This window comes from Ammodytes marinus (assembly GCF_949987685.1).
Source record: "Ammodytes marinus genome assembly, chromosome: 13".
Taxonomy (NCBI): Eukaryota; Metazoa; Chordata; class Actinopteri; order Uranoscopiformes; family Ammodytidae; genus Ammodytes; species Ammodytes marinus.
Window position 1 is genome coordinate 2,563,403 of NC_137217.1, and position 27,833 is coordinate 2,591,235.

At 39.4% G+C, this 27,833-nt stretch overlaps 1 protein-coding gene across 1 annotated transcript in view; it reads right to left on the minus strand.

Annotated features, from left to right (window-relative positions):
- tsnare1 (T-SNARE Domain Containing 1) overlaps window positions 1-27,833 on the minus strand; it is a gene marked incomplete at its 3' end in the record, with an annotated part of 188,010 nt that overhangs the window by 58,178 nt on the left and 101,999 nt on the right. Inside the window, exons 8-10 of the mRNA XM_080038829.1 lie at window positions 25,220-25,291; window positions 18,176-18,248; window positions 16,681-16,770 (exon numbers count right to left, since the gene is read on the minus strand). Coding sequence (XP_079894955.1) covers window positions 16,681-16,770; window positions 18,176-18,248; window positions 25,220-25,291 — 235 coding nt within the window. The remainder of the gene's footprint in view (window positions 1-16,680; window positions 16,771-18,175; window positions 18,249-25,219; window positions 25,292-27,833) is intronic.

Consider the following 27,833-nt stretch of genomic DNA (forward strand, 5'->3'; position numbering starts at 1 on the left):
AACCCATCTTTTAATATTGTGGGTTTATGTTGTTGTATTCAGCAATTGTATTCAGCAATCCAGAGATGTTGTACTGCAGGTGTATGGACAAATGGTTAAATCAAAGCAGCACTGGCTGAAACATCCTTTAGTCTCTTATATTAGTCAATCTATGAAAACGATCCCTACAGTTCAATAACAACTTGAATTGTTGTCTTTCATCTGACACTTGCTGCCCAATAAATACAAACGTCTTTCAAACTCTATGTCCCAGGTTGTAGCACAGATTTCCTGTTCTAAATGTGTTGGCACCAAACCAGAGCTCAGATAACTTCCCTCCGTTTTGATCACAAGCTATCTTCACAGAGTCAGCGGCTCCCAGATATGTTCGCTGAGACACAATGGAACCAAACCTGGCAACCTCACTGAATGCAGCTGTTTTTCATAGGGAGATTGTTCATCTGAGATACAGTTTGTTTGGAAAAACACACTGTTTTCCCCATGCTTTCAGCTACATTCTCACTTTAGCTGTGTAAATAACACATTAATTTAATTTCATTTACCTTTATGTGTCCTCGAGAGATCATTGAGGGGGTTTATGATGCATATGATTAATATTGAGTGTAACATTGAGTCTCGACAGTAAGCCTCATTGCCTTTTATTTATTTATTTTTATAGACACATTTTCGCTTGTTAAAAGTTTTATTTTGAAAGAGACACACCAGGAAATGGTGAAACTACAGCGAAAGCTGCCGGTATGAAGTCAATATGACTGTCAACAGAGTATTTCTCTATCAGTTAAAGCAGAGAGACCCGAGAGAGACGCACGGCTCTCAGAAAAAAAACAGGCGAGCCTCCTGAGGTAAAGTGGAGCGTCGCTGCAGACTCGCCTCCGACGGGCATCGACAGCACATCCGAGGTTGGATGTGTGGCCGTTGTAGTGTGATAACACGTTCAGAGAAAAAAAGTCAGATGCAGACGTGCAGTAAAGGTAGGATGTGTGTTCCAGGGGTAAGACATTAATGTGATGCATGCTGGTAAACCACATCACCGTAATCAAGGACCGACATGAAAACGGCCTCAATAATCCTTTTACTACTGAATAAAGCCAATAGCCAATTTTTGTGGCAGACGACATACAACATCTTTTATATGAAAATTAAAAGTGAGTTTATCATTTATCCAGATGTAGAGACATGTATATTCTGTGACTCTTTCAATTAAAAATCCATTCTTTTTCTAAATATTGAAATCATTAAAAGTTGTAGCTCTTGCTCTGGAGAAACACATATTTTGTTTTGTCTGTATTTAGAACCAGCCTGAGGTCCACTAGACAGTCCTGCAGAGTGTTAAAAGAGCGTAGTGGGTTCTGAATAGATTGGTGCACTGAATCAGAAATGCAATACAGTACTGTGTCGTCAGCGTACAGATGGGCGTGACAGTTTTGTAGCGATGAAACAATGTTATTGATATGAATTTTGAATATAACTGGACCCAAGATTGAGCCCTGTGGGACTCCATTTGTAACTGTTAAAAACTCAAATTGGTAGCTTCCAGTTTTACTGACTGCTGTCTATCAGACGGATAATCCTAAACCGGCTACATCTAAACCAATGTGATGCAGCCTCTGCAAGGGCATTTGGTTTGATGATAAACTCACTTTTCATTTTCATATAAAAAATCTTGTCTGTCGTCTGCGACAAAAGATTGGATATTTTTATAGGAACAAAGCCACCTTCCCGTTGTTCTGTAGGAAAAGGATTATCGAGGCAGTTTTTATGTCTGTCTTTGATTATGGTGATGTGGTTTATCAGCATGCATCACATTCATGTCTTAAACTCCTAGACTCTGTTTTTCACTCTGCTTTAAGGTTCATTACAGGAGATGTTTATGACACACACCATTGTGTTTTATATGAAAAGGTTGGGTGGTCCTCTCTTAAAGAAAGACGTAATGCACATTGGCATATTTTTATATATAAAGCCCTGACCGGAAAGCTACCACTCTATTTGACAGAAATGCTGCTTATTTCAGATGGGCTTTATCAAACACGCTCAACTGACATGCTCATGTTATATGTTCCATACGCCCGGTCTGACCTTGGTAAAATTGCTTTTAGCCACAGTGCCCCTGACTCCTGGAACAACCTACAACATCAAATTAAAATAAATACACTCATAACTGTTAACCAATTTAAACTTATTATTTTGAATTCGTCCCACTCCACTTGTAACTGTTTTAATTGGGCTATTGTTCTGCTTCATTCAATTGATCTGAATGTTCTATTTGTTGTTGTCTCTTTGTAGGCTTGTTGCGTATTTTCATTGTATATTGTGTATCTGTAATTAACTCGACGTCATTGTAAAAGAGGGTCACCCCTCAATTGATCTTTCGAGGTTAAATAAAGGAAAATGAAATGAAAGTCCTTTGAAAGATCAATAAAAAGTTCTGCACGCTGTTACCAAAGACATAAACATGTGATTGATCTAACTTTTAGAATTTGTGGATAGTCAAATTTCCCAATATATAACTTTCAAACAATGGCAAGAAACGCTGTCTGTAATCAATCTCCAAAGTTGGCTGATGATGTAAGATGTAGTAAATGGTCTCTAGAATACAATCTTGTAGCCGAAACTGGGCTCGCAAGACAACGTTGAATAAGAATGTTGTTTATCGTATACAATTTTAAAAAGTATTCATTTAATGCATTTTTAAATGTCAGTTCTATAAATGGCTTAGCACTGAAAACAACTTTAACACTAGAACCGCCAGCATTCTATTTAAACCTAGAACCGCCAGGCAGGTCAAATTGACCCGTGCATTTCTAGTGTGATATAAAGTCATAAATTAGTTTGTTTAATAATCATCTGTGTTTTGGACCTCTTGTTTTATAATCTAAGTATCTTTAAGAACACTAATCACGTTTCGTAGCGACTCAGTAATGAAACTGAAAGTAGTCTAGATATAGGTATCACAAGTAGGCCTATAGTAATGAAAACAGAAGGTCAAAACAGCGTCCAAATGAGCTAAAATCCTAAATACAATAAACAGTAACATGGCAAACTTATTTTTAGCTAAGCTCTAATTGATTATTCATTTATTTTCCCCCACGTTGACATGTTTTGAGGCGGAGGATCCCTCCGACGCTCTCTGTCCGGCTCACAGACAGCACTCAGCTGTCTGTCAGTGGAGCTGCGAGCCGCGGTGTGTGGAAGATAGCGCTCAGTTCAGATCTCTCGCTATCAGACTGGCATCACTCATTTCACTCAGTAATTCTAATGTTGTTAGGTATTTATCTTCATCTCTAATTTATTGTAGGCCTAAGTGTTTATGAATGACTGCACGTACAGTTGTCAGATCGCGGACCCCAAACAATGCCGTTGCCTAGCAACCTACTCGAAAATATTCCATTTTCCTGTGCGGGTCAAATTGACCCAGTGTGGCGGTTCTAGGTATAAATGCCTGTTTTTTTAATCCAGTTTAATTGTGACTTTATTTAACCATAGGGAGAGCATCACAACACAATTTTAGGAAAAGTCAAAGAGTTGGGGGCTTCAATATTTCGTAAAAGTATAGTTATGGCCAGTTGAAAAACAGCCATGGGTCAAATTGACCCCGTGGCGGTTCTAGTGTTAAATTAGAACATATTATTTTTTGGTGCAACCCCATCACAGTACAGTGTGCAATAGGAGAAATTACTCTATTACCAGATCGACAACTCTTTAATCTATTAAAATTCCCAAATAATAGAGATTTATTTTTTGAGTAATCAGCCAATAAAACAAAGTTTCTTAAGTTTTTGGAGTAGCATAGGCTACTTCATAGTTTATTACATGATGAGGCCATTTAAGAGCTTGATCTCAAAATCCCAGTAGAGCATAGCTTGTATTTTGCACCCAAGAATTCCCAGCAACCATTCCCAATTTTGGCAAAATGACATGCATCTCCATTTTTCATTAAATCATACTTTGTGAAATAATCTATGATATTAGGAGTAAATACATTGTCCAGCAGAACACTTAATGTGCATTTCTCTAATGACAACATGCTGAGTTGTCCGGAACCTAATGGAAGAACTGACTTTTGTTCATATTTTTACCCTGCACACATCATGTGACAGTCTCCAGTGTTACCAAATACAACCGCTCTCATGGTTAACTTTGTTAAAACAGCAGGGCCTGCTTTATAGGCTGACAATACACAGAAGTTCAACAAACGAGACAAAACATGTTTAATGAACCAGGTAGTCCAAAACATTTGGTATTGTCACATAATGACCTAGATACAACTGTCTGTTGACAGTGAGAGTGCTATTGATTGTTGTGGTGCTGTGAGAGTGAAAAGGCTCCAGCCTGCTCAGAGCTGTGGGTACAGACCGCTCAGTGTTTCTTGTTGTGATGGCCTCTGATAATTACTGCACCACTTGGAGAATTCACTTTTAACTTAAAAAGGAGCAGGAGGTTGGGTGAGTAGATTGGAGTCGGAGAAGGAGGAGGAATACAAGTTTAAGTTCTAGCTCAACATCAGAATAAGGTTGTTTTCTGGACTGAATCATTATTATTCTGTTGCTCTCGTAAGTGGCTGCATACAATCTGGTTTCTATTAGTAGGTCAACAATACATATTGCCACGTTTGAATTTAGTTTCAAATGAAGAATAAAGAAACCCCAGGGTAAGCACTACATAAATATATGTTTTTTTGTTTGTTTTTTACAAACAATCCATGCTATATTTGTATTGTACTCATAAATAATGTGTTGAACATTTGAATGTTCTTCTTAAAGTCTCTAAGGGATAGAGAAACATTTTTCTCTAGAACCAACATCCAGTCTTATTTTAATTTTTTCAGAGAATTTGTCAAACTATTGTTTAAAGGGGACATATTATGCAAAAACTCGGGTTTAAATGTGTATTTCCGAGGTCTACTAGAAAAGGTTTTAATGGTCTATTGTACAAAAAGCCCATTAGTTTTCTACCAATGCCCATTTCTTCATTGCCTTTTCAGGCCTTTTTTGGCCTCTCCCTAAAAAATTTGGTTTTGACATCTACCCCCCTCCTATCTACATGGGCGTGCATGCACCGCCCTGCTCATTTACTCTATACCTACCTATATGGGCATGGCACACGCCCAGCTGTCAGTTTTGTTTACTTTTGGCCAATGCAGCATGGAGATCGATGTTACCATGTTTACCTTCATTTCTACAGCAAATATCAGCACACTTATCACTTCTAAACCAAAAGCTTTACAACTGAACCTGGTCAGGCAGGAGTCTGAGCTGAAAACTGTGAAAATTGCATCAAGATTTCTGGTTTCCCTGACATTATCCTCAGGTAAATACAGTTTAAATATGTCACAGTCAGTAACAGAATATGAGCTAAGTATTTATGAATAAACTCTCTAAACTTGTAACATACAACGTTTTATGTATGTCTCTACAGGTTAAACTGGGGAATGATCTACAACCCAGTGGAGTGAAAAAGCTTTGGTTGTGAAGCCATGCTGTAAATGTACAGTAACGTGGCAGGAAAGGAATGTATCATGTCAAGATCCACTGGAAAGACATTATCTTTTGTAAAAAAAAAATATATAGAAACAATTACAGTCAGAGCTGCAAATTATCTGACACCCTTTCAATATCTAGTAGGTATTAGGTAATGTATCATTTGTATTGTGATCACTCATTTATAATAAAGTTTTACTGTTAAAACATGTATTGTGTTGCTTACTGTCACTGTTTGCTTCGTGTAGTAAAGGATTACTTGAAACTCACATTTTCATAGTCAGGATGTTGGACTAGTTTTCAGACCGATCTACATGCATTGACTTATACGTTTTTTAATTCAACCCTTTATCTCTCTGAAGATGTTTTCTTTGAAACAGTATCATTACATTTTAAAATGACCAAAACCATACTTAAAAATAAAGCAGTTTATTCATAGCCAGTGAAATGGAAATATAAAGTGTACATAATTCAAACAGAAGCAAAGCCATATTGTATGTAACTGTCCAGTTGTTGCTGGTGGGCCCTGAAGAAGACCACCTGTTCCACCCAGTGAACAGTCCTCTGATGGAACAGATAGTGTGACGGTCCTTGTGGGTCAACGCTCCGTCAGGTCACCCAGATAGCTGTAAAACATGGCACATTCAATGTTACATCATGTGTAGCCTACATACATGATACATCTGTAGTTATGGCAAAGCTACAAACTAATGAAAATATATTTTTTCTTCCATTATTAAATAAGATGGGCCACTAATAAGTTCAGTATAGCCCTTGCTCAAGAAGAAACGAGTTCTGAGTGATACTGTGTGCTTTTTGAAATATAATGGACAGGAAACAAACAGCAGCAGAGGCAACTTACAGTAGGCTATTCCTGTCTATTATATGACACTGGAGATGTAATAGGCCTACTGCCGCATGTACCACGACTGCTTGCATAACTACACACTGTCAACAACAAACAAATACTCTTCAGTTTCCAACACACCATACAGTTTCACCGTGTTTTCACACAGGGGCTGTCACGGACAGACTCACAGATCTAACCGTTAGCATAAAAGCTAACGGGCGCTAACGCTAACTACTTAACCCAGAGACATTCTCTCGTTTTAGTCGGCGTTGGTTATTATAGGAGGGATAAATTAAAGCACATTACACACATTGAACTCATAAACGGACAGATTTGTTTTTAAATAGGACTACTTACATTTCCAGAGGAGAGATGGTGTCTCTCTGTCTTCCAGGCACAATCTCCTCCACACTCCAGTAGCCTATAACAGCAGATCACACTAGATTGCCAACCTTTGCTGGGCATAGCCAAACAAAAAATCCATTCAGCCCCGGTCTGCTTCGAGGCTGGGGTGTGATGGTAGCTTGAGGATGAGCTAACACTGCAGCTTGCTTCTCCTCTGTTGTTGCATGAGCAAGTGGAGGCTCAGCTGTGTGTGATTACCAACGGGGCGTCTTGATTTGCCAATCAACTACCGAGTTTCTGGTAAGCTTTCCCGTGGGAGTATTTATGGTAATGAAAACCGACCGGTTTCGTCACCAGTCTGTGTTTTTTGGAAGAAACCTTCAAATCCCCCTTTTTTCTAAAAAAGCATCCCTGAAGAAACTGACACATTTGTTTTTTTGAAGCTTGTGTGTGCTGGTAGAGACCCCAATAACCTAAAAGGGTGCCCAAACACCTGCAATGTTTTGTTTTTCATAATATGTCCCCTTTAATATCAAAATTCCTGCTAATACACTACGGTATGTGCTAATAGTGATATGCTAAGTAATTGAACATGCTAAATATGTCTACCATAGCTCTGTCTTTATGACTATGTTATCAAGCTGATGTGAGCATGGAGGTTAAAGGTCTGCCCTGCCTAAGCGGAGGCTCTTAGAACATTAGCGGCTATTAACCAAGCTATTAAACAAAGCATTATTTCATGAGCCAAATTCACACCAAAGTGTCAATGCCAAAGAATAACTTCATCTAGGACTAATGCAAGTCCCAAGGAGGAGAAACCTTTTTAGGACTCTTAATATTTTGCAGTTAAATTATCTAATCAAATTAATTCGAACATTCCAAAAACCAAAATACCAAATAACACAGATCTGTATATTACACTTTTTAGTAGAAGCATGTCCAAAACCAAAGTATTTTAATCTAGCCTGGCACTACCCGCCTACATACTTACGTTAAATTTTCATTTCCCTTCAGTAGTCAGTCTGGGCCTGCGGTATATTAGTGGGTTTTTCTCCGGACAGATTTTTGATGGTCCAATCGGCGAACAGAGGGAGTAGCTGAGAACAATGACGTTGACTTTCGGTTGTAGTCAAGAAGCCGGCGCATGACATACACTCAACAAAAATATAAACGCAACACTTTTGTTTTTGCTCCCATTTTTCATGAGATGGACTTAAAGATCTAAAATTCATTCCAGATACACAATTGTACCATTTCTCTCAAACATTGTTCACAAATCTGTCTAAATGTGTGATAGTGAGCACTTCTGCTTTGCTGAGATAATCCATCCCACCTCACAGGTGTGCCACATCAAGATGCTGATCTGACATCATGATTAGTGCACAGGTGTGCCTTAGACTGTCCACAATAAAAGGCCACTCTGAAATGTGCATTTTCTTGCTTTATTGGGGGTCTGGGGACTCAGAACCAGTCAGTATCTGGTGTGACCACCATTTGCCTCATGCAGTGCAACACATCTTCTTCGCATAGAGTTTATCAGATTGTCAATTGTGGCCTGTGGAATGTTGGTCCACTCCTCTTCAATGGCTGTGCGAAGTTGCTGGAGACGGCTTATGGTGGAGAAATGAACATTCAATGCACGAGCAACAGATCTGGTTGACATTCCTGCTGTCAGCATGCCAATTGCACGCTCCCTCAATGCTTGTGGCATCTGTGGCATTTTGCTGTGAGACAAAACTGCACATTTCAGGGTGGCCTTTTATTGTGGACAGTCTAAGGCACACCTGTGCACTAATCATGATGTCAGATCAGCATCTTGATGTGGCACACCTGTGAGGTGGGATGGATTATCTCAGCAAAGCAGAAGTGCTCACTATCACACATTTAGACAGATTTGTGAACAATGTTTGAGAGAAATGGTACAATTGTGTATCTGGAATAAATTTTAGATCTTTAAGTCCATCTCATGAAAAATGGGAGCAAAAAGTGTTGCGTTTATATTTTTGTTGAGTGTATGTCACGACCAAACGTTATGCGATTGGTTGGCAGATCCAGAATGGCACTGGGCAGATCCAATAGTTTTAACCTTCAACAGACACCTGCCTTCAAGTGAGTGAACGTTTTTCAATTGAGCGATTATAGACCTCTTGTACAAATTAAATTAAGTTCGATGGTCTGGTAGGACCAGTCTAATTTTTATCACCCTGAAGAGCAAAATTAATGTATTCTTTTGATGCAGACAAATGAACATGTTTTTAAAACCTCTTTTGTGTGGAGTGCCAAAGTTTATGTCTGCCTGCTGAACCAGCAGTGTTGATTGTGTATGTTGACAATCACACTCTTACATAAAGTGTCAACCAGCATGAATATGCCATAAAGCACTCATCTTTCCTTTATGAGCCCATTTATTTTCTGTTATACTTGCTGCTTTTGCTACTAACGCCTCCACACAACCATCTCATATTAATCATATATGCCACTACACCAAGAAAGCCTTCTTCAGCAAAGGCTAAAATGGCAATTTCAGTGCATGTCTTTTTAATGGGGGAGAGGTCCATTATTGTAATGATCAGATGGGACGTCTGTTGACCCCTGCAGTCTTCATCTCTGTTTGCCCATGTTGGTAATAACCCAGTTCCTCTACCTTCCATTTCTAACATGCCATATCAACGGTCTTTCACATGCAAAATGACAAAATATCACTGAGAACGAGGAGTAGCAGAATTCACAAATAGCAAGTATTGTATTTTCTTCTTCTATGTAAGGCATGTAAGGGTTAACTCTCCAGACATAAAGACCCACAAGGTGAACAGGAGCTCAACAGAGGTCTCTTCAGATCTTAACCATGACTCCTGTGTTCCCTGCTCTCCTGATAGATTCAAAGTAATGTTAAAAAAGGTATTCCATTGTTAAGTGAAGGAGGAGTAGGCCTAATTGTTTGTAGACGTCTGTCAGCGGATGGATATGACAGAAAGTGATAGATCAGAACAATGTGCAGTAGCTTGGTCCATAGCAATGATGAAATATCCTTAGCGGGCATTATCCTGAAATAATTGCCCTTCGATAGAATTGCCCGTGGTTGACCAATAAGAATACAGTGCTGGGACTGGTATTGACTAGCTGTTGGACAGACCACAGTATGTACAGCTGAGGGGATGCCTTAGAAGGGCTTTAGAAATGGTTAGCAGCACAGGAGAACCACAGGGGACTGTACTATCACTTTTCCTCTTCACCCTCTATACCTCACACTCAGACCAATACAACTCCTCGTCTGCAGAAATATCTAGACCCCTTGGCAGTTATGAAGTGTCAGTGCTGGTAGACCACTGTGTTGCCTGGTGTGCAACTAGGATGGTTGTGGATTTAAAGAAATTGGGGAAAAAAAAAATGTGTATATATATATATATATATATATATATATATATATATATATATATATATATATATATATATATATATATATATATATATATACATATATACATACACACATATATATATATACACATATATATTAGTCCTGTTAGTTTAACGCGTTATTAACGGCGTTAACGCAAACTCATTTTAACGGCGGTCATTTTTTTATCACGCGATTAACGCTCTTTATGGCCTAGCAAACGTTTTTTTTTTTATATACTATCTATGGTTTTTTCACATGCTGTTGCATCAACTATTAATGTTAGAACTGAAACACCACAAACTATACATATGGCTCGCAGTTTAGTTACTTTTAATTCAAACAGAACATGTCCTAAAGCATAATTTCACATTAAAATCATTTAACTAGCAAAACCTCTAAACGTCAAGTCAATTCGGACTTTTATTTTGAAGCAGAAACCGGAACTTCTACATTGTGGGCTATTTGCACTGAATTGCAAATTATGATATTTTAGAAGAAATACACTGAATTACAAGGGTGTAGAGAATGGGTGTGATAAGAGCATTAAAATGAGAAAAAATAATGGAACAAAGAAATCAAGGGACATTTAGGCTAGAATAGATAAAAATGCAATTAATTGCGAGTTAACTATGACATTAATGTGATTAATCGCGATAAAATATTTTAATCGGTTGACAGCACTAATATATATACTGTATATATAATTCTCAATGTACCGTAAATGGCCTTAGGAGGCAGTATTTGGCTAATTTAAAATCTTAAACAGCGGGGGGAAAAATGCATTAAAAAATTGTATTGCTAATTCTTGACATCTACGACTCTTTTATAATCGCCCTCGTTTAAAAAAAATGTATATAGGTATTTTGCTTTTAATTGATTTTTTTGTGTTTTTCCATTAAAATGAAAAACGAGTAACATCATGTAAAGCAACTGGCATTTAAAGGGGGAAAAAAGGAAAAGGACAATACAACAGGTGTTTCACTCAGGGCATGGGGTAAGCCAGTCATCCTGACTCTAAAGGGTATTTAAAGGGCATCTACATAAACCTGAGTGAAGGCAAAACGGACATTCCTTTCACAACAATAAGGCAGCAATTAGCTGGAGTTATTGCTTCACATTCCTCATCATATACTCACACACACACACATCCCTCTGCACTGTTTTCACACCCAACAGTTTTGCACTATAACTATTTGTAGCTATACTATTAATCTACAGACGTTATCAAACTCAACTCTTTGCCAGTGTCCCTGTGTTTTATTCACTAGTTTACAGTGTCTGACTGCTCCATAAAAAAGTTTATGACTTGTCACGCATTGTCTGCACTGGTCAGACAAATTATTATTTTATTATTATATGGAAAAAGTCCATACGTTCCTCTCATTATACATAGATAGAAGCCTTTTACAAGCTCCAAACACAGCAGAGGCAATCGTCTAAATTAGGATTTTCAGACTTAATTCCCTGTCCCTGAAGCGACTCGACAGATGAAATGAGGAACTAGAATGGGAATATCTCCTCAGTAACGTGATGATGTTAGGGGGGAGGAAGACAGCTAAACCCACTCTGATTGGTCAAGAAGACCTAGGTAGTACTTTCTGATTGGTTGAGAAGCAACGGCAGTTTACGTGACCAGGAAGTAGACTAGAAACAATGCACGGCCGAGAAAAATCATGACAAAGTATTGGATCCAATAGTATGGATTTTTTGCCAGAGACAGAAAGAGGCACACGATCAGGGATGGATGAAAAACCCCCTGTATGGACTAGAAAGGAGACGAAAGTAGCAATATAAGCAGAAAAAAGTCCTCTCCTCTCAAAATATATTAATAATCAAATCCAACTGTGCCTGCTCTTTCTTCCACGAAATAACAAGCTCAGAGGGTTAAAATAATATCCTTGTTCATATATATACAGTGTGGCAAAAAAGTATTTAGTCAGTCACCAATGTGCAAGTTCTCCCACTTAAAAATATGAGAGGCCTGTTAACACACACACACACACACACACACACACACACACACACACACACACACACACACACACACACACACACACACACACACACACACACACACAGTAACGGTGACTGGTTGTAGGTTATGGTTATGGTCTGATAGCAACAGCTCCGGTTAGCATGAAGACTCGGTAGGCAACTTGTGGGATTCTCCTCACGGTACTTTTATTACACATTGACCATATCAAGCCAGGAACATAGTCCGAGATTCCTGCCTACACCAACTCATTACAAAATAAAGAATATAAAACGGAGACTTCACTCGTAGGCTGCATAGTTACTTTTTGCAGAGCGGAGAAGCACATGCGTTCTTCTTCATGTTCAACATTACATTCCACAACAAACAAAGGGAGGCGCCACCTAGTGGCGCTACAGTTATAAAACCGACTGTTACATATTCCCCCCTGTTTATAATAGGGCTGTCCTCAGCCGTACACAGCAGAAGAAGCAACCTAACTAAACTTAACGTTTCGCAATACATTAGTACTCCGTAGAAAGATAGCCATTATATTCACAGGGCAAGAAATAATGCTCAGCGTACTGATATACAAGTGGACAGAAAACAAAAGGAGGCGCTACATCAGGGGTGCCCACACTTTTTCAGCTTGTGAGCTACTTTTAAAATTACCAAGTCAAGAAGATCTACCTACTATAAAAATGGAACACATATATTTATCTAAACATATATTGATCATTATTTATATGTGCAATATAAGTTGTACCTAACTGCATGAACCCATATTGTCAGGCCCGCCTCAACCTGCCATTAGGCCCTGGGGCTCAGAGGTTGCATAGGCTCCCTGAGTGGCCGTCTTACAACACAAAATGTGCAATATTTGTTTTGATTAATAAACAAATAATTTTAAGGAAATCCAGTTTTTCTCATGGGAATTTGGGATATTGTGGGGGGACTCAGGACCCTCTAGGAGGGTCCAAAAATTTGAACATTTTAAAGTAAAATCTGGTGCATTTTGAGAAGAAAACTAAGGCTAAATCAGCTGTGTCCTATGTGAGCTATTTAGTACTATTTTCTGGAATAATTTGGAGACACAGAATAACCAAAAAGGCAGAAAGAAAAAATGTACAGGTTTTATTTACAGGAAGTATTTTTTTTCTTTTTCTGGCCTATAATGAGCCAGTAATTTGTTTATTCTTTTAAACAACGTTGTTCGGGGCCTTCAAAGATTAGGAACCTATATTGAGCCAATAAAAAATAAATAAAATCGAATTTATTTGAGAATCTTTTTAAGAATACCATGCGATCTACCCACAATGCCTTCGCGATCAACCGGTAGATCACGATTGACGTAATGGGCACCCCTACGCTACATGTTATAAAACTGACTGTTACAACACACACACACCCCATTTCACCTTTATTAAGATAAACATGGGCAATTAAGAGTATAAGTTATTTGAAGATTGTTTCAAGGCCCAGACAAAGCTAGTCATTGGAGATTGATTGATTGATTGATTCAATTTTATTTCAGACATATCAAAAAAAGAAAAATTAAAAACATGAAAATACAATAAAAAAATATGTTCAAATGAGTTCACAAATAAAAATAAACAAATAACATATTGAATTGATATGCCTGAAAAGGAGTAGGAAGAAGTATAAACTTATTTGATCCTACCCCTTTTCCACAGCTCAATAACTTTATAATAATTTTTTATATTATTATTTTTTTTTTATATATATTTATACAATTCATATATCCATATACACTCGACGCCATTGCAAATGAGGGCCACCCCTCAATTGGTCTCCTGAGGATAAACAAAAATGAAATGAAATATCCACTACATACATCCATACAAAAATACATCCACCATATGCATCAACACAATTCATACGTCCATATCTCCATATTTGTACAACTCACATATCCATATCCACACATACATACTTTCCGTCTTAAATCTCTCCCTCATCCCTGTACCTGTTAAAAATCATTGCTTTGAATTTTTTTTTGAACTGAATCATGTTTGGACATTGCTTTAGCTCCGTGCTCATACCATTCCACAGTTTCACACCCCCAATTGAGATGCAATGACATTTTAAAGTCATGCGTGCAGCCAGTGTCTTAAAGTTTAACTGTTCCCTCAAATTGTAACCCCCCTCTCTGTCAAAAAAAAGTTTTTGAATGTTACCTGGTAGCAGTTTGTTTCTAGCTTTGAACATGATTTGTGTAACTTGATATTCAACCAGGTCCTTGAACTTTATGATACGGGAATGTAAAAAGAGGAGGTTGGTGTGATCATAATATCCAGCTTTATTGATTATTCTTATGGCTCGTTTTTGAAGTGTGACTAGTGGTTGCAGTGAGCTTTTGTAAGTGGTCCCCCAGACCTCCACACAGTAATTTAAATAAGGTAAGATCATTGAGCAGTAAAGAATATGCAATGATTTGTGATCCAATATATGCTTTGCTTTACCCAGGACTGAGATGCTTTGTGACAGTTTAGATTTAACATGTTTTATGTGAGGTTTCCAGCATAGCTTGTGGTCTATTGTCACACCCAGGAATGTATTTACATACACTCTTTCAATATTAACACCATCTATCTTGACATTTAGATCACTATTTAAATTACAATTTCCAAACAACATGATTTTTGTTTTGCTTAAATTCAATGATAATTTATTATTGTCAAACCACCTTTTTAATTTGCTCATTTCAGATGTAATTGACTCCAGAAGCTGCTGCAAGTCCTCTCACGTACAAAAAATATTTGTGTCATCTGCAAATAACACAAATTGTAAAATGTTTGATGTTTTACATATGTCATTTATGTAGAGAACAAAAAGAATTGGCCCTAATACTGACCCCTGGGGGACCCCACAAGCAATGTCCAAACAAGCTGACACGTATTCACCCATCTTCACAAACTGTTGCCTGTTCTATAGATAGCTCCTCAGCCAGTTTAATACAACCCCCCTGATACCATACCGTTCTAATTTATTAATTAATATATCATGATTTATGGTATCAAATGCTTTTTTGAGATCAATAAAAACACCAGCTGCATATTTCTTTTGGTCCAGGGAATTTGTAATCTTTTCAATTAGCTCAATGACTGCTAATGAAGTGGGTCGGTTGGGTCTGAATCCTTATTGGCTGTCAGTTAGTAAATTGTGTTTATTGATGAATTTGTTAAGTCTAGCAGCAAATACTTTTTCTAAGATTTTTGAGAATTGAGGAAGCAGTGAAACAGGTCTGTAGTTTGTGAAGTGGTGTTTGTCTCCAGTTTTGTACAGCGGTATGACTTTTGCAATTTTCATTTTTCTTGGGAATTTACCAGTTTTAAATGATAAATTACAGATGTGCGTTAATGGCTTCGAAATTCCGTGAATTACCTCTTTGACTATTCTCATATCAATGTCACTATAGTCAGTAGAAGTTTTATTTTTGCATTTATTGACAATCTCTATAATTTCACTCTCTTCCACTGCTGTTAGAAACATTGATTTTGGATTAATGTCTATGAAATCATTAATCTTGTCATCAGATTTTACAGGAACAGGTATTTTTTCAGCCAGTATTGGTCCAACATTTATAAAATATTGGTTGAAGCCATTTACTGCATCATCCATATTATCAATAGTCATATCATTTTCAATAAACTCATGTGGATAATTAACTTGTCTAGAACCATTTCCAATAACATTATTCAGTATCTTCCATAGACCTTTAATATTGTTTTTATTATTATCTATGAATTTTCTATAATATTCTTTCTTACGAATTCTCATAATGTTAGTATATATATACATATATTTATGTTCAGCATCTTTGGTTCTAAGCTTTATACATTCTTTATATAGTGTATTTTTCTTTTTGCAGGCATTTTGTAATCCCTTAGTTATCCATGGACTATCTGAATAGTTAAATTTAATTTTAATTTCTTTTATTGGGCAATATTTATCATACAACAATTTAAATATCCCCAAGAATATTTCATAACCTTTTTCAATATTTTCTTCTTTATATAATGGTTCCCAATTTTGATTTAATAATTCATTTTTTAAAGTGTTTAATTCATTTTTTAAAGTGTTTATTGCCTCTTCTGTCAGTACTCTTCTGTACTTGAATGTACTCTCCCGTTTTTCCCTTTTTTCCCTCTTGTAGTTGTTATTGTACACAAGAAATACTGGCAGATGGTCACTGATGTCATTGATCATTAATCCACTTATTGTATTATTGTCTATAATGTTTGTAAATATGTTGTCTATCAATTTGGCACAGTGAGATGTGATCCTGCTTGGTCTGGTGATTTTTGGATAGAGACACAGACTGTACATTGTATTGATAAAGTCATCAGTTGGTTTGTGATTATTGGGATTAAGAAGATCTATATTAAAATCCCCACAGATAAATATGACCTTTTGCTTTGACAATGTGTACATTTTTTCCATCCATTCCTTGAATATGTCAATATCAGAACCCGGTGCTCTATAAATACAACTAACAATCACATTCTTCTTATTTTCCATGCAGATTTCAACAGTTAGACATTCTGATTTGCAGCTGTCATTTCATCAACCACCTTGCAATTAAGGTTTATATCCACATACAGAGCCACACCTCCTCCAGTCTTGTTCTCTCTGCTTCTGTAGTTCAGTTCATAGCCATCTAGGTCAAAGTCCACCCCCTTTTCAGGGTTGATCCAGGTTTCTGATATTGCAATTATGTTAAATGGTTGTGAAAATTTACCAAAAAATTCCTTGATTGCATGGAAATTGTTGCTCAAATGCCTGCTGTTAAAGTGAATTATTGACAGTTTTCCAGTACAGTCAATTTTTGCATTGAACTGCTCACTAGTGTAATAATGACAGTTCTCATTGAGGTTGAAGAAAAAGTTATTGTCCGGGTCTATATCATGATCAATATCCTGTGTTTGGTAATCTGTGTATTCAGAATTTTTCAGCTGTACATGCTCGTAATCACTAATCAAGTCAGATAAACAGGTAATCCCAGGGTGACATTACCTGTTTATCTGACTTGATTAGTGATTACGAGCATGTACAGCTGAAAAATTCTGAATACACAGATTACCAAACACAGGATATTGATCATGATATAGATGAGATGAGGAGATGATATACAGTACATACCTTTTATGTAAAGTATGGTGCTATAAATTCTCCCTAGATGCTCAGCAGAGTGCCACAAATGGTACGGGAATCAGAATGTTATAAGGGACTGACTAACGCTTTGCTTTGCTTATTGTGAAATGCGTCGACAATAAGAACAACGTAGAATAATATCAGCCTTATTCTATCAAATTATCATTGGGAACACTTTGGGGTTAAGATATTAACTGAGACACCCAGTCATTGAATAAGCTCAATAAGATGAAATATGTACATTTACTGACTCACCTCCAGCCACGGCTTCAAAGTATTTTGCGGCGCAGACTTTACAGCTAAATACAGTCACTTCAAAGGGGAAAGCCGTGTGCCTTATCAGACCTTCCACTTCTTCTCAGAATTGATCTACAGCCGCCCCACCACAAAAATATATGTCCATGTACAGTATGTCTCTTTGACTGTAGTTGTTAAACATGATTTCCAAACAGCCATAATTCATGATTGAGTCAGCCATAGCTGAGGGCAGATTCTGACCCATCAACATAGCCTCTGTATCTGCCCTATAGCTATGTGCTAAGTTTGATTCTGTGTTGCCAAGACTGAAACACTGCAGGGTGTGAAGAGATGTTTACACAGATCAGGGAGTCTAAATAGACACAGAGCCTTTCTGCTTCTCATCAAATAATCCATAGCAGTGACGTGGAGGTTAAAAAGTTAGTGTTACCCAGCAGAATTTGTCAAGCACAATCACTCAAGCACATCAACCCAAAACATGAGCACAAAGGTTATCTTTGCTAATTGGCACACCAATGTAAACAATATTGCGCGCGCGCGCGCGCACACACGCACACACACACACACACACACACACACACACACACACACACACACACACAGACACACACACACACACACACACACACACACACACACACACACACACACACACACACAAACACACACACACACACACACACACAATATCTTACCAATGGCGTCCCCTTGTTCGTGGACCATGCTGGCCAGGTCCTTCATAATTTGACTGACATCCAGCATGTCTCTCTATGGAGAAAAGAAACAGTTCAGACTAATGATCCTGGCAATGACTCAGACTTGTGCAAAGGCAGTAATAATACTGTTGAGAGAAGCCAATATTTTGACACTTTTTGTTGTACATTTCTTACTCTGCCTAGGTGCATGAGAAATGTATATTTGTTCTCATAGGGAGGGGTAAGATATTTTAAAAAAACAGAATAGAATGTGAACGAGACAAACAAGGAAACATGTAACCTTTAAATTTTAGGCAGGATAATTAAAGTATGGTATTTGAGTTAGATTGTCTATCTTGAACAGTATGAATATACTATGTGATCATTGGCCTTTTAAGTTAATTTAATTTAATATAATATAATAGGGCCTGTCTGGACATATTTGGGGTGTGGGATGAGATTCTAGTGGGCGAGATTCTCGCCTAATATGGCTATAAAAAGTCAGGTTTAGAGCATAGGAGGGAACAAAAAACAAAAACTTGGAAGAAATTCTTGGAAGAAAAGATTTGGTAAGAATAGTTTGAGTTTGGTCTATTTTTGAAACTTGGGTGGTTCCACTTGATGTGCTGGTCCCTTATGCCTCATTTCCACCGAGTAGAGCGGGTCGGATCGGAGCGGCTCAGAGCGGGACAGCTCACTTTTAAGAATCTCTGTGTTGTTTCCACCGCGGACCCTACCTTTACTGGTAGGGCGGGGTTTATGACCCTACCCTTACTGGTAGGGCGGGGTTTAGGCTGGACTGCGATATCCGCCGCCAGAATATGGGTCAAACTATAGGGTTGTGGAACAACTGTGGTCAAGCCAGCGGTCTCTCGTTTTTGCTTGGTCAAACCAGCCGCTTCTTTATTTATTCCCCCCGTGTTGTGAGCACAGAGACTGCTCGGTGCAACTGATAGACAGTGAGCGAACAGCGCTGGCTACGTGACATCGTAGCAGTGGGACACAGTGTAGCCAACTGATTATTTTAATGACGAGGAAAAACACCACACAATAAACAGTGCCGCGCTCACATTTTCGCCAAAACAAGACTCTCTTCACTCTAGCCGAGGTGACTACACACCAGCCGCTTCTTTATTTATTCCCCCCGTGTTGTGAGCATGTATTTAGCCTAAAACTATCTAGGCTATGGCGTAAACACACAGAGACGGCTCGGTGCAACTCAGTGAGCAAACAGTGCTGGCTGCGGCAGCTACGTAGCAGTGGGACACGTAACTAAACCAACTGATTATTAATGACGAGGAAAACCACCAAACAATAAACAGTGCTGTGCTCACATTTTCACCAAAACACAGACTCTCTTCACTCTTGCCGAGATGAATACACATGGCGGAAATGATTCTTTCGACCAACCAATCAAATGACGGCAGCGTGTAGCTCCGCATTTTCGGTCCGCTTCCAGGCGGCTAGTACCCCTACGGAGGAGTACTGAGATCTGGAGCGGCTCAGAGCGTTTAGGTGCGCTTAAACCGTACTCTACCCAACTTTTTACAAATGAAAAGCCAAACTACCCGGACCGAACTGCTCCAATCCGACCCGCTCTACTCGGTGGAAATGAGGCATTAGAATACAGTATAGATGGGGGCGCCCTTAGCTCAGTTGGTAGGGCGTCCCTCCCATGGGCCTCGGCCAGCAGCGGACCCGGGTTCAATTCCAGCCCATGGTCGTTGTTTTTTGTTTGTTTTTATTTGATTAGGACAGTGCATATTAATCAACATGTAAGCAAAGCATCAATGTAAATATGCCGGAGTTAGCATAAATGCTAATTCGCATCCGTAGTCAATACATCAATATACAGCTACATGAAACAATTTTACACAGTTAATTCACAACTAGCTAAAATACAGTTTTACACTGACACCCAATCAGTATAGGCGGTTAGAAAAGACAAAAGAAACAAACAACATCAGGAAGAAAAGAAGAGAGAGAAAAAAAAAATTATGCATGAGAACAGGTCTGGCTTGCTACTAACCACTCTTTAAGGGTCTTTTTGAAGGTGGTGTAGATGGTACAGTCTCTGACTTGAGCTGGTAATTCATTCCAGGACCGCGTTCCTCTGATGGACAGGACCATTTGGCCAAATTTGGTCCTGCGCCATTGTATTTCACAGTCACCTCTAGTTATTGCCCTGGTGTTTACTCTAGGGGATTTTTTCTTTATGTAGTTCTGTAGTGGTGGAGGGGCTAGACCGTTTAAAACTTTATAAATTAAACAAACATCCAAAAACTGTTGAAAACTATCAAGGTCCATGATTTTATGCTTATTAACAATTTTACAATAGTGGTAGGATATGGGTTTTTTGTCTAGTATTTTAAGTGTTCTTTTGAATAGAGATTTGATTGGTTTAAGGGTGGTCTCAGATGTGTGTGACCATGTTGTATAACAGTACGAGATATGGGCAAAAAACATTGCATGCATATAAGTCTTTGCCGTCTCCATGGTCAGGAAAGGTCTTATATGCTTGAAGTTGGATAAATTAAATGTAATTCTATTTCTAATCTTCTTAACATGCCGCTCAAAGTTCAGACCAGAATCAAAAATGACCCCAAGGTACTTAAAATGATCAACAACTTCAAGCCTCTCTCCACCCACCATGACAGAAGGTTGATGTCCCTCTGTTGGCCGTCGAGAGAGCAACATACAAACTGTTTTCCTTATATTCAAATGCAGACAGCAGCTCTGGAGCCAATGGGACACTGGTACCATAGCTCCTGAAAGCATTGCAGCAGCTTCTTGAATGGAGCTGGCATGGCAGTACAATACAGCGTCATCAGCATATAGTTGCATATTAATATTTCTACAGACATCTGGTAAATCATTGACATACAGGCTGAATAAAACAGGGCCCAATATCGAGCCCTGTGGTACACCAGCAGTACATGTGAGGTATGAAGACAGAGAATCACCAATTTGAACTGCCTGTTTTCTGTCCGACAGGTATGATTTCATCCAACAGAGGGCATTATTTGAGAAATTAAAATTAGTTAATTTAGCAATAAGCAAGTCATGATTAATGGTGTCAAAAGCACGCTTTAGATCCAAAAATACCGCGGCTACAAAGCCGCCCTGATCCAGCAGATTTTTTAAGTTTTCTAGGAAGTAGCAAGTAGCCGTCTCTGTTGAATGAAATTTCCTGAACCCAAACTGCATTGGATTAAGAGTGGCATAGTCATTATTTAAATGATCTGTCAGATTTTTGACGACCCATTTCTCAGCTACTTTTGAAATTATTGGTAAAATACTTATTGGCCGATAATTCTCAGATTTTGTCTAATCCCCAGCCTTAATGACTGGGGTGACCCTAGCAATCTTCCATGTTGATGGTACCATTCCTTGTTTTATGGAAAGATTCACAAGATGTGCAATTCAATTGGGTCAGCAAGAGCCTCTTTATGGGTCTTCAAAAAGTCACTACTAAGACCATATGTATCTCTTGCATTTGAATTTTTTAGAGATGAGATTGTTCTTATTACCTCTGGGACAGATATTTCTTCTATGTTAAATATTGGCTTGCTTGCATCAACAGGATTGTGAGGAATCTGTGTGCGTTTAAAGTGCTTTGTCAGTTCCTCAACTGAGCTAATGAAAAATCTGTTGAGTTCATTTACAACAGTCCTCTGCATGTCACTCCCCTCTCTGCCTAAGCTCTAAAACCAAAATCCCAAACTGAAAAAAAGAAGTTGAAAATTAGGAAAAGAATACAAATGTTCACTTTTCTTTGTATTTTATTTTCATTATATATTGACCAAATAAACTGTTGTTTTGTTTGAATAAAATGTGAAAAGCCTCTGCCTGATTAGTTTCTACCTAGTTTAACAGTCCCTGAACAGTCCGGGTGATGTTGGACTCTTATGTCAGCGCTCCTGCAGAGCTCATGGAATGTCTCTTGTCCAATCAAATCACTCAGTCAGAACCAACTGCTGTATAATGAAAATTGTATTGCTGTAAACAATAGACAACTCACAATGCGAGTGATTCTGAGCAACATCACATATCTGTGTCACTAATGCCAAATCACATTGTACACACTGTACATACAATCACCCTCTTAGTAAGAACAACTCTAAACAGAGTGGTGGCAGAATGGCGCTAAAGCCACTGCCGCTGGCTTATTATTAGCTATACTGCTGATTATTATCTTGATCTATCAGTTAACTAGTATGTATATGAAGCAAATAGTAAAATGTTTAACACACCTTACCATAACCCATGAAAATGACATTAACTATATTTTTGCTTAAAAATGCCATACATTCTGGTGGTATTCAGACTTCAGAATTGTTATCTGTTATCTTGTACAGCATTTGAGGGACAACTGCTGTCACTCAAGAGATCGCGCCAATACATTTTAACCTCCAAAAGAATAAAAACTAGCCTGCTAGAAACAAATTCACCCCCCTCAGTGTTGTCATGGAGATATGACCTAAACATACAGACTAGAATGTTTTTTTGGACCAGGCTGTAAACAGGTTTAATAAGACTTTGAAAACGGCCTGTCTAACAAGTGAGTCAAATAAAAATCGCTCAGTCTTGGTACCACCTCCAGTGGCCACTGGAAGGTACTACACTTTTGGTCACTTCCTTATTGGATGCTGGTAAAAATCGCTGAGGTTGGGGCTTGGTTTGGAGGGACGAAAAGGGAAATAAACAGTTCAAAGTATTCGTTCAATTATTTCTCTATCATGAAACAGAGCAGGCTGGTCCAGCTATGGTTGACCACAGCTAGTTCTCCACAGTATCCAAGCTTTGAACCAACTCAATGTCCTAGCTCAAAGCAATATGAAAGTATGTGTCTATCTCCTGCTCACAGGTCCCCCTCTCCTCCATTATGGCCTCATGCAATCTCAGCTGTGTTTGTGTAGCCAAACACTGGGCCATCCATCACAGGTGGCCCAGATTGCTGTGGAAACTGGAAGTGATCCTGCCAATTGGCAAACAAAAAAGAGAAGAACAAAGCCAAAATGGCCCCTGGCAAAACGTTTTCTTTTCTTTTTTTGCATTCATCTCTGGGCAACACTGTCTATCACACGATAATAGAATAACACATTTATATGACCTGGCAAAGCATTGGGAAATGAGGGCTCATTTCATCATAATGACATAGCAGTGTGTAACCAATTTAGCAAATAGTGTGTGGAGGTGAATAGAGAAAGATGTGATGGTTGGGACCTGTGCCTGGGGGGCTGAGTGGGTGGCCAGGCTGCAGGCCAACACTGTGCCCTTCTCCATATTTCATGGGCTTTAACTCCTGCTCAGGGCCAGGGGAGAAGCCAGCAGACACTGGCACTGGGCTCAGACCTGGACAGCAGATTATTCCATCATGTCTCCAACAACACAAGCTTCGCTTATCAGAGACACTTTCTGTCTGGACCTGATCAGGAGCAGGGCAACTAGTCCAAAGTCTTAGGTTGCTTTCGGTGCTCCGGTGGTGTAGTGGATAGAGCGTGTACCATATCGGCTCCGGCCTTTGTTGCAGTGGTCGCGGGTTCAAATCCGACCCGTGGAACCTTACTGCAGATCTTCCCCCCTCTCTCTGTAACTCTGTACTATCCAATAAAGCTTGAAAATGCCAAAAAAAAATCTTAAAAAAAAAAAAAAAGTCTTAAATTGCTTTAGGTCGCGTTCACACCTAATAGTCCGCTTCCTCGGTGCGCACCAGTTGAGAGCGGAAACATTGTTTAGTTTTTTAGATGGTTCGGTTCACATTCACAAAGGCAAAACTCAGAAGGTGGTTAAGTGCGCACTAGAGACTGGGGCTGCGTTCAGACCAACCCAAATGAACCACACCAAGGGCTTAAACGCTCCACGGTTCGTTTCAATCGTTAATTATGATTTGGGTATAGTGCATTTGTTTATTTTTTGCATGTGGGTTCATTGGGTTGGTTTGAACTCAATCCGAAACTCTGGTGCACACTAAACAACCGGACTCTGCTCTGCTTGAAAGAGGTGGTCTCAGGCCGTTTTGCAATTGAACTCTGATGTGAACCCCATCCGCACTCATCACAGGAAGCTGAGTACTTGCATCACGCCGTCTTTTGAAGTTCTACACCGTGAAAAAGAGGACAGAAAGTTTGTCAGGTGCAATACCTGTAACCCTAAGCTTACACCAACCGCTTAGTGGCATTAATTTTCGGTTACAGTAAGGTTTTATGGGTTTTATGCATCAAATTGTACCGTAAGAGCTATCTACTAGGCTGTGTCACCGCTGACTACTGGCTTGGCATGCGTACTACAGCGATTTTGGCCCGTTTTCTCCTAAACCATGTGCACCAGTGAAGTTTTCAAATCAATTGTGTCTGAATGTGGAACTTTTCAAAACGTAAAGGGGAAAACCATTGCGTTTTCATTGTTTAAACTGCCCCTCAGTACCCAGAATCCTGGGTCGTTCTCTGCATGTCATCCCCCTTGCTGCTAAACAAAAATTAAATAATAGAAAAACTCTAATGAATGGAAAGATGCCAAAATAATTATCTTAAAAAATATAATATGTCAGACTGCAATTCCGACATCTGTTCCATCCGACACTGGGGCCATTGCAGACAGTACAAACAAACAAGCCTGCTGGCTGCATTTGATTGACACCTCAGTCACCAGCGCAGCAGCATGCCTCACAGATCTGTATGATATTGGCTGATAGGAAAAAACACTTGTGGGAGATATTGCTGCTCGATCCAAAGCTTTGCCACCTGCAGTGAGTCTGTTAGGATGAGACGAATAGGCAAACAGTGAGTCTTTCCCTCTTCCTCTGATGCTTGTGTTACCTTCAAAGTGTTCTATTCATTCTCACAAATCAGAGAGCACCCCCAGGGTTTGCTTACATCATTTTGCTCGTGTCTTCAAAAAACATCCTTATCTAAAAGAACAATTTGTTGGGCACAGTTTGATATCTTTACAAGGTGTGAGGGATGATTTACATTCCAAATATATGAAAGTGAGCAGCGGGGATTAGAGAAAGTGCCTCGCATAGCAACATACGTATATGCTTACATGGCTATCAGTCAGTTCCAGTGTAGGTGGCTTGGTGAAAGAGACGGCTGTGTGTGGAGTCTGCTGTTGTGCCTGCAGAGGGAAGTGTGGCACAGCACAGCACAGCTCCTAGCAGCCTCTGGCGAGTAGGCAATCAGAGCTCATTAAGAATGCAAGTCAGTCATTGGGAGGTAGAGGCCGGCCCCGTCAGAGGCGTCAGGGAGATTTAAAGCCTAGCACCTTGTTCCCTCGCAGAAGTTCTACCTGGAACTCTGAAAGGCTCTATCCCACTTTGGTTTGCTTCTTTTGGCTAAAGGTAGAGCACACAGCAATCAAGAGCAAGATGTCAGCACATCCCCAACACAAAATGTCCTCCTCTGAACGTGATCTGACTGTGAACAGTAGTGTTACAGCCAGCACTCATCACCATACACTGTCTGTTGATGTTACTACATTCATTTACATAAAACTACCAGCGCTGTGTGAATATAATCTAGAAACTTAGAACTGGGGATTTCTCCCGTCTCTGACCTAACACAAGGTTTTTATGGCCGGAAAATGTTCATCAATCCACTGTCCACCCAGAGACCCTTTTTTCCCCTGTAGGTGAAAACACTTCAATTACATGCATTGAAGAATGTTTGCATGATTTAGATCCAGTAACGCCAGTTATTGCGATTCTGGATAACGCTTGTCAAAATAAATTTGTGTCAAAATCAGTGAATCTCTCCTCACGATGCTACCTGTTGGTACCGCGTGTGCTAGCGTGATCTCAGATGTATTGTAACAGAGAACAGCTGTACAGGCAAAGACTGATGAGAAGAGTGTAACGTGCTGTATGGTGTTTGTCTTGCTGTGTGTCTCAGGGGCATCCTGGTTTGGGGAACACATCAACAGACTCTGTCAGGTTGACTGTGACTTGACAGTGTTCAGTCACGTATCCACTCTATCACACATAACACATGGCTCATCTCTCTCTGTCAACGCTCGTCAATTACACTCCCTTCTTTCAAAGGCATACGGCTTTATACATAAACAACTTCTTTACTTTGTGCCGAGCATCTCAGAGCACCTCTGTGCTCCAACACAATATAGATCAGTCTGCAGCGAGTACATGAGATCATGTTGAACAAAGCAGCAGTTTAATGTCAACATCCAAACACGCTTAAAGGTGGTGATGAGCGATTCTGGAGAATGCTTGTCAACTAATCACTTTTTCTCAAAATCAGTGAATATCTCCTCTCAATCCTCTACCTGTCAGCACTGTGTGTGTGTGCTGAAACACATCAAGTGTTAATACACAGCCTAGGCTCTTTAAACGGGCATGTTTACATGCTACGGCGGACCCCTTTGTTTTTAAATTCCCTTTGTTTACATGCCAGTTTACAGAGCCTGGGTTGTGTATTAGCAGCACCATATTTATTTCAGCACATTCACAGTACACACAGGAAGCAGATTGTGAGGAGAGATTCACTGATTTCACAAAAAGTGAGTTTGTCAACAAACATCATCCAGAATGGTTTACCCCACCTGTGATACAGTGGCCAGTGACCCCTCCAGCATATTGTATTTAGAAGTTAACTCCACTCACCGGCATCTTAACCATCTCATTATAGTTCCAGGAGCATCAAATATTTGATTAAAGTAGAATGTGGTAAATAACCTTCTATGATGCAGGTGGTGGGTAACCACTGCATACTGAGACATTGGTAGAGCCCTACTCTCTACTTTCTATGTTAATGGTCTGCATACGCTTCTTATTAGACATGTCTTTTCCAATCAGAGTGAATTTAAGCTAAGCTCAATTTGAAAAAAGCACACTTGATTAGAAGCAGGCCTCTGCTCTAAAACGTCCAGAATCTTTTGAGATTCAACAAAGATGGTGGAAATGTCTTGCAATTAATAGGCATGAAAAAAGCTGAAGAGATCCACTGGATGGATGGATTCTTTTCAATGATGGCATCATTTAAGTAAGCAAGACTCGCAAGACATTGGCCGTCATTTATCAACCGTGTGTAGACCAGAAAAGTGGGTGTACGCACATTTCCACGCAAACCTCGGCATTTATCAATATGGACGTGAACGTAGGGTACACTCAAATCCCACGCCAGAGGGGTATACTACGAAGCGAGATTAAGGGCTGAGCGAGGTCTGTTGAGTCTAAAGCCAGAGTTTTCAGTATCACGAAAGGTGGCTCTCTTTTTACCTGTCTAGATCACCGTGGTAACAGAGGCTGCACGGCTAACCTGCTCAGACCAGTTTTTGTTCCAGAGTCTGAGCTTAAATTCGTCTCTTAGAGCGCTGCCCTTTAAAGCCACTACGAGTAACATGGCACGTTGGCGTCCCCTTTGGACAAAAGCGGTAGTATTTTTACGACGCAAGCTGTCGTGAAGCTGTTTTCTAGCTCGTGCCGGGCGTGCGAGATTCAAATGATCAGGAAGCAATATAGTCCATGTCCGTGTGTTGAAAGTGTGAGGGCACCGGACTCTTTTCGGCTCCGTGAGAGTGGTTAGTGACACAGCATCAACTAATGCCAGTCAGTGCTACACACACCTGATTGCAATGAGTTGATGCAGTGTCACCTCTCACGGAGCTGAAAGATTACGTGTCCTCACAGAAAGCGAATGAACGAGAG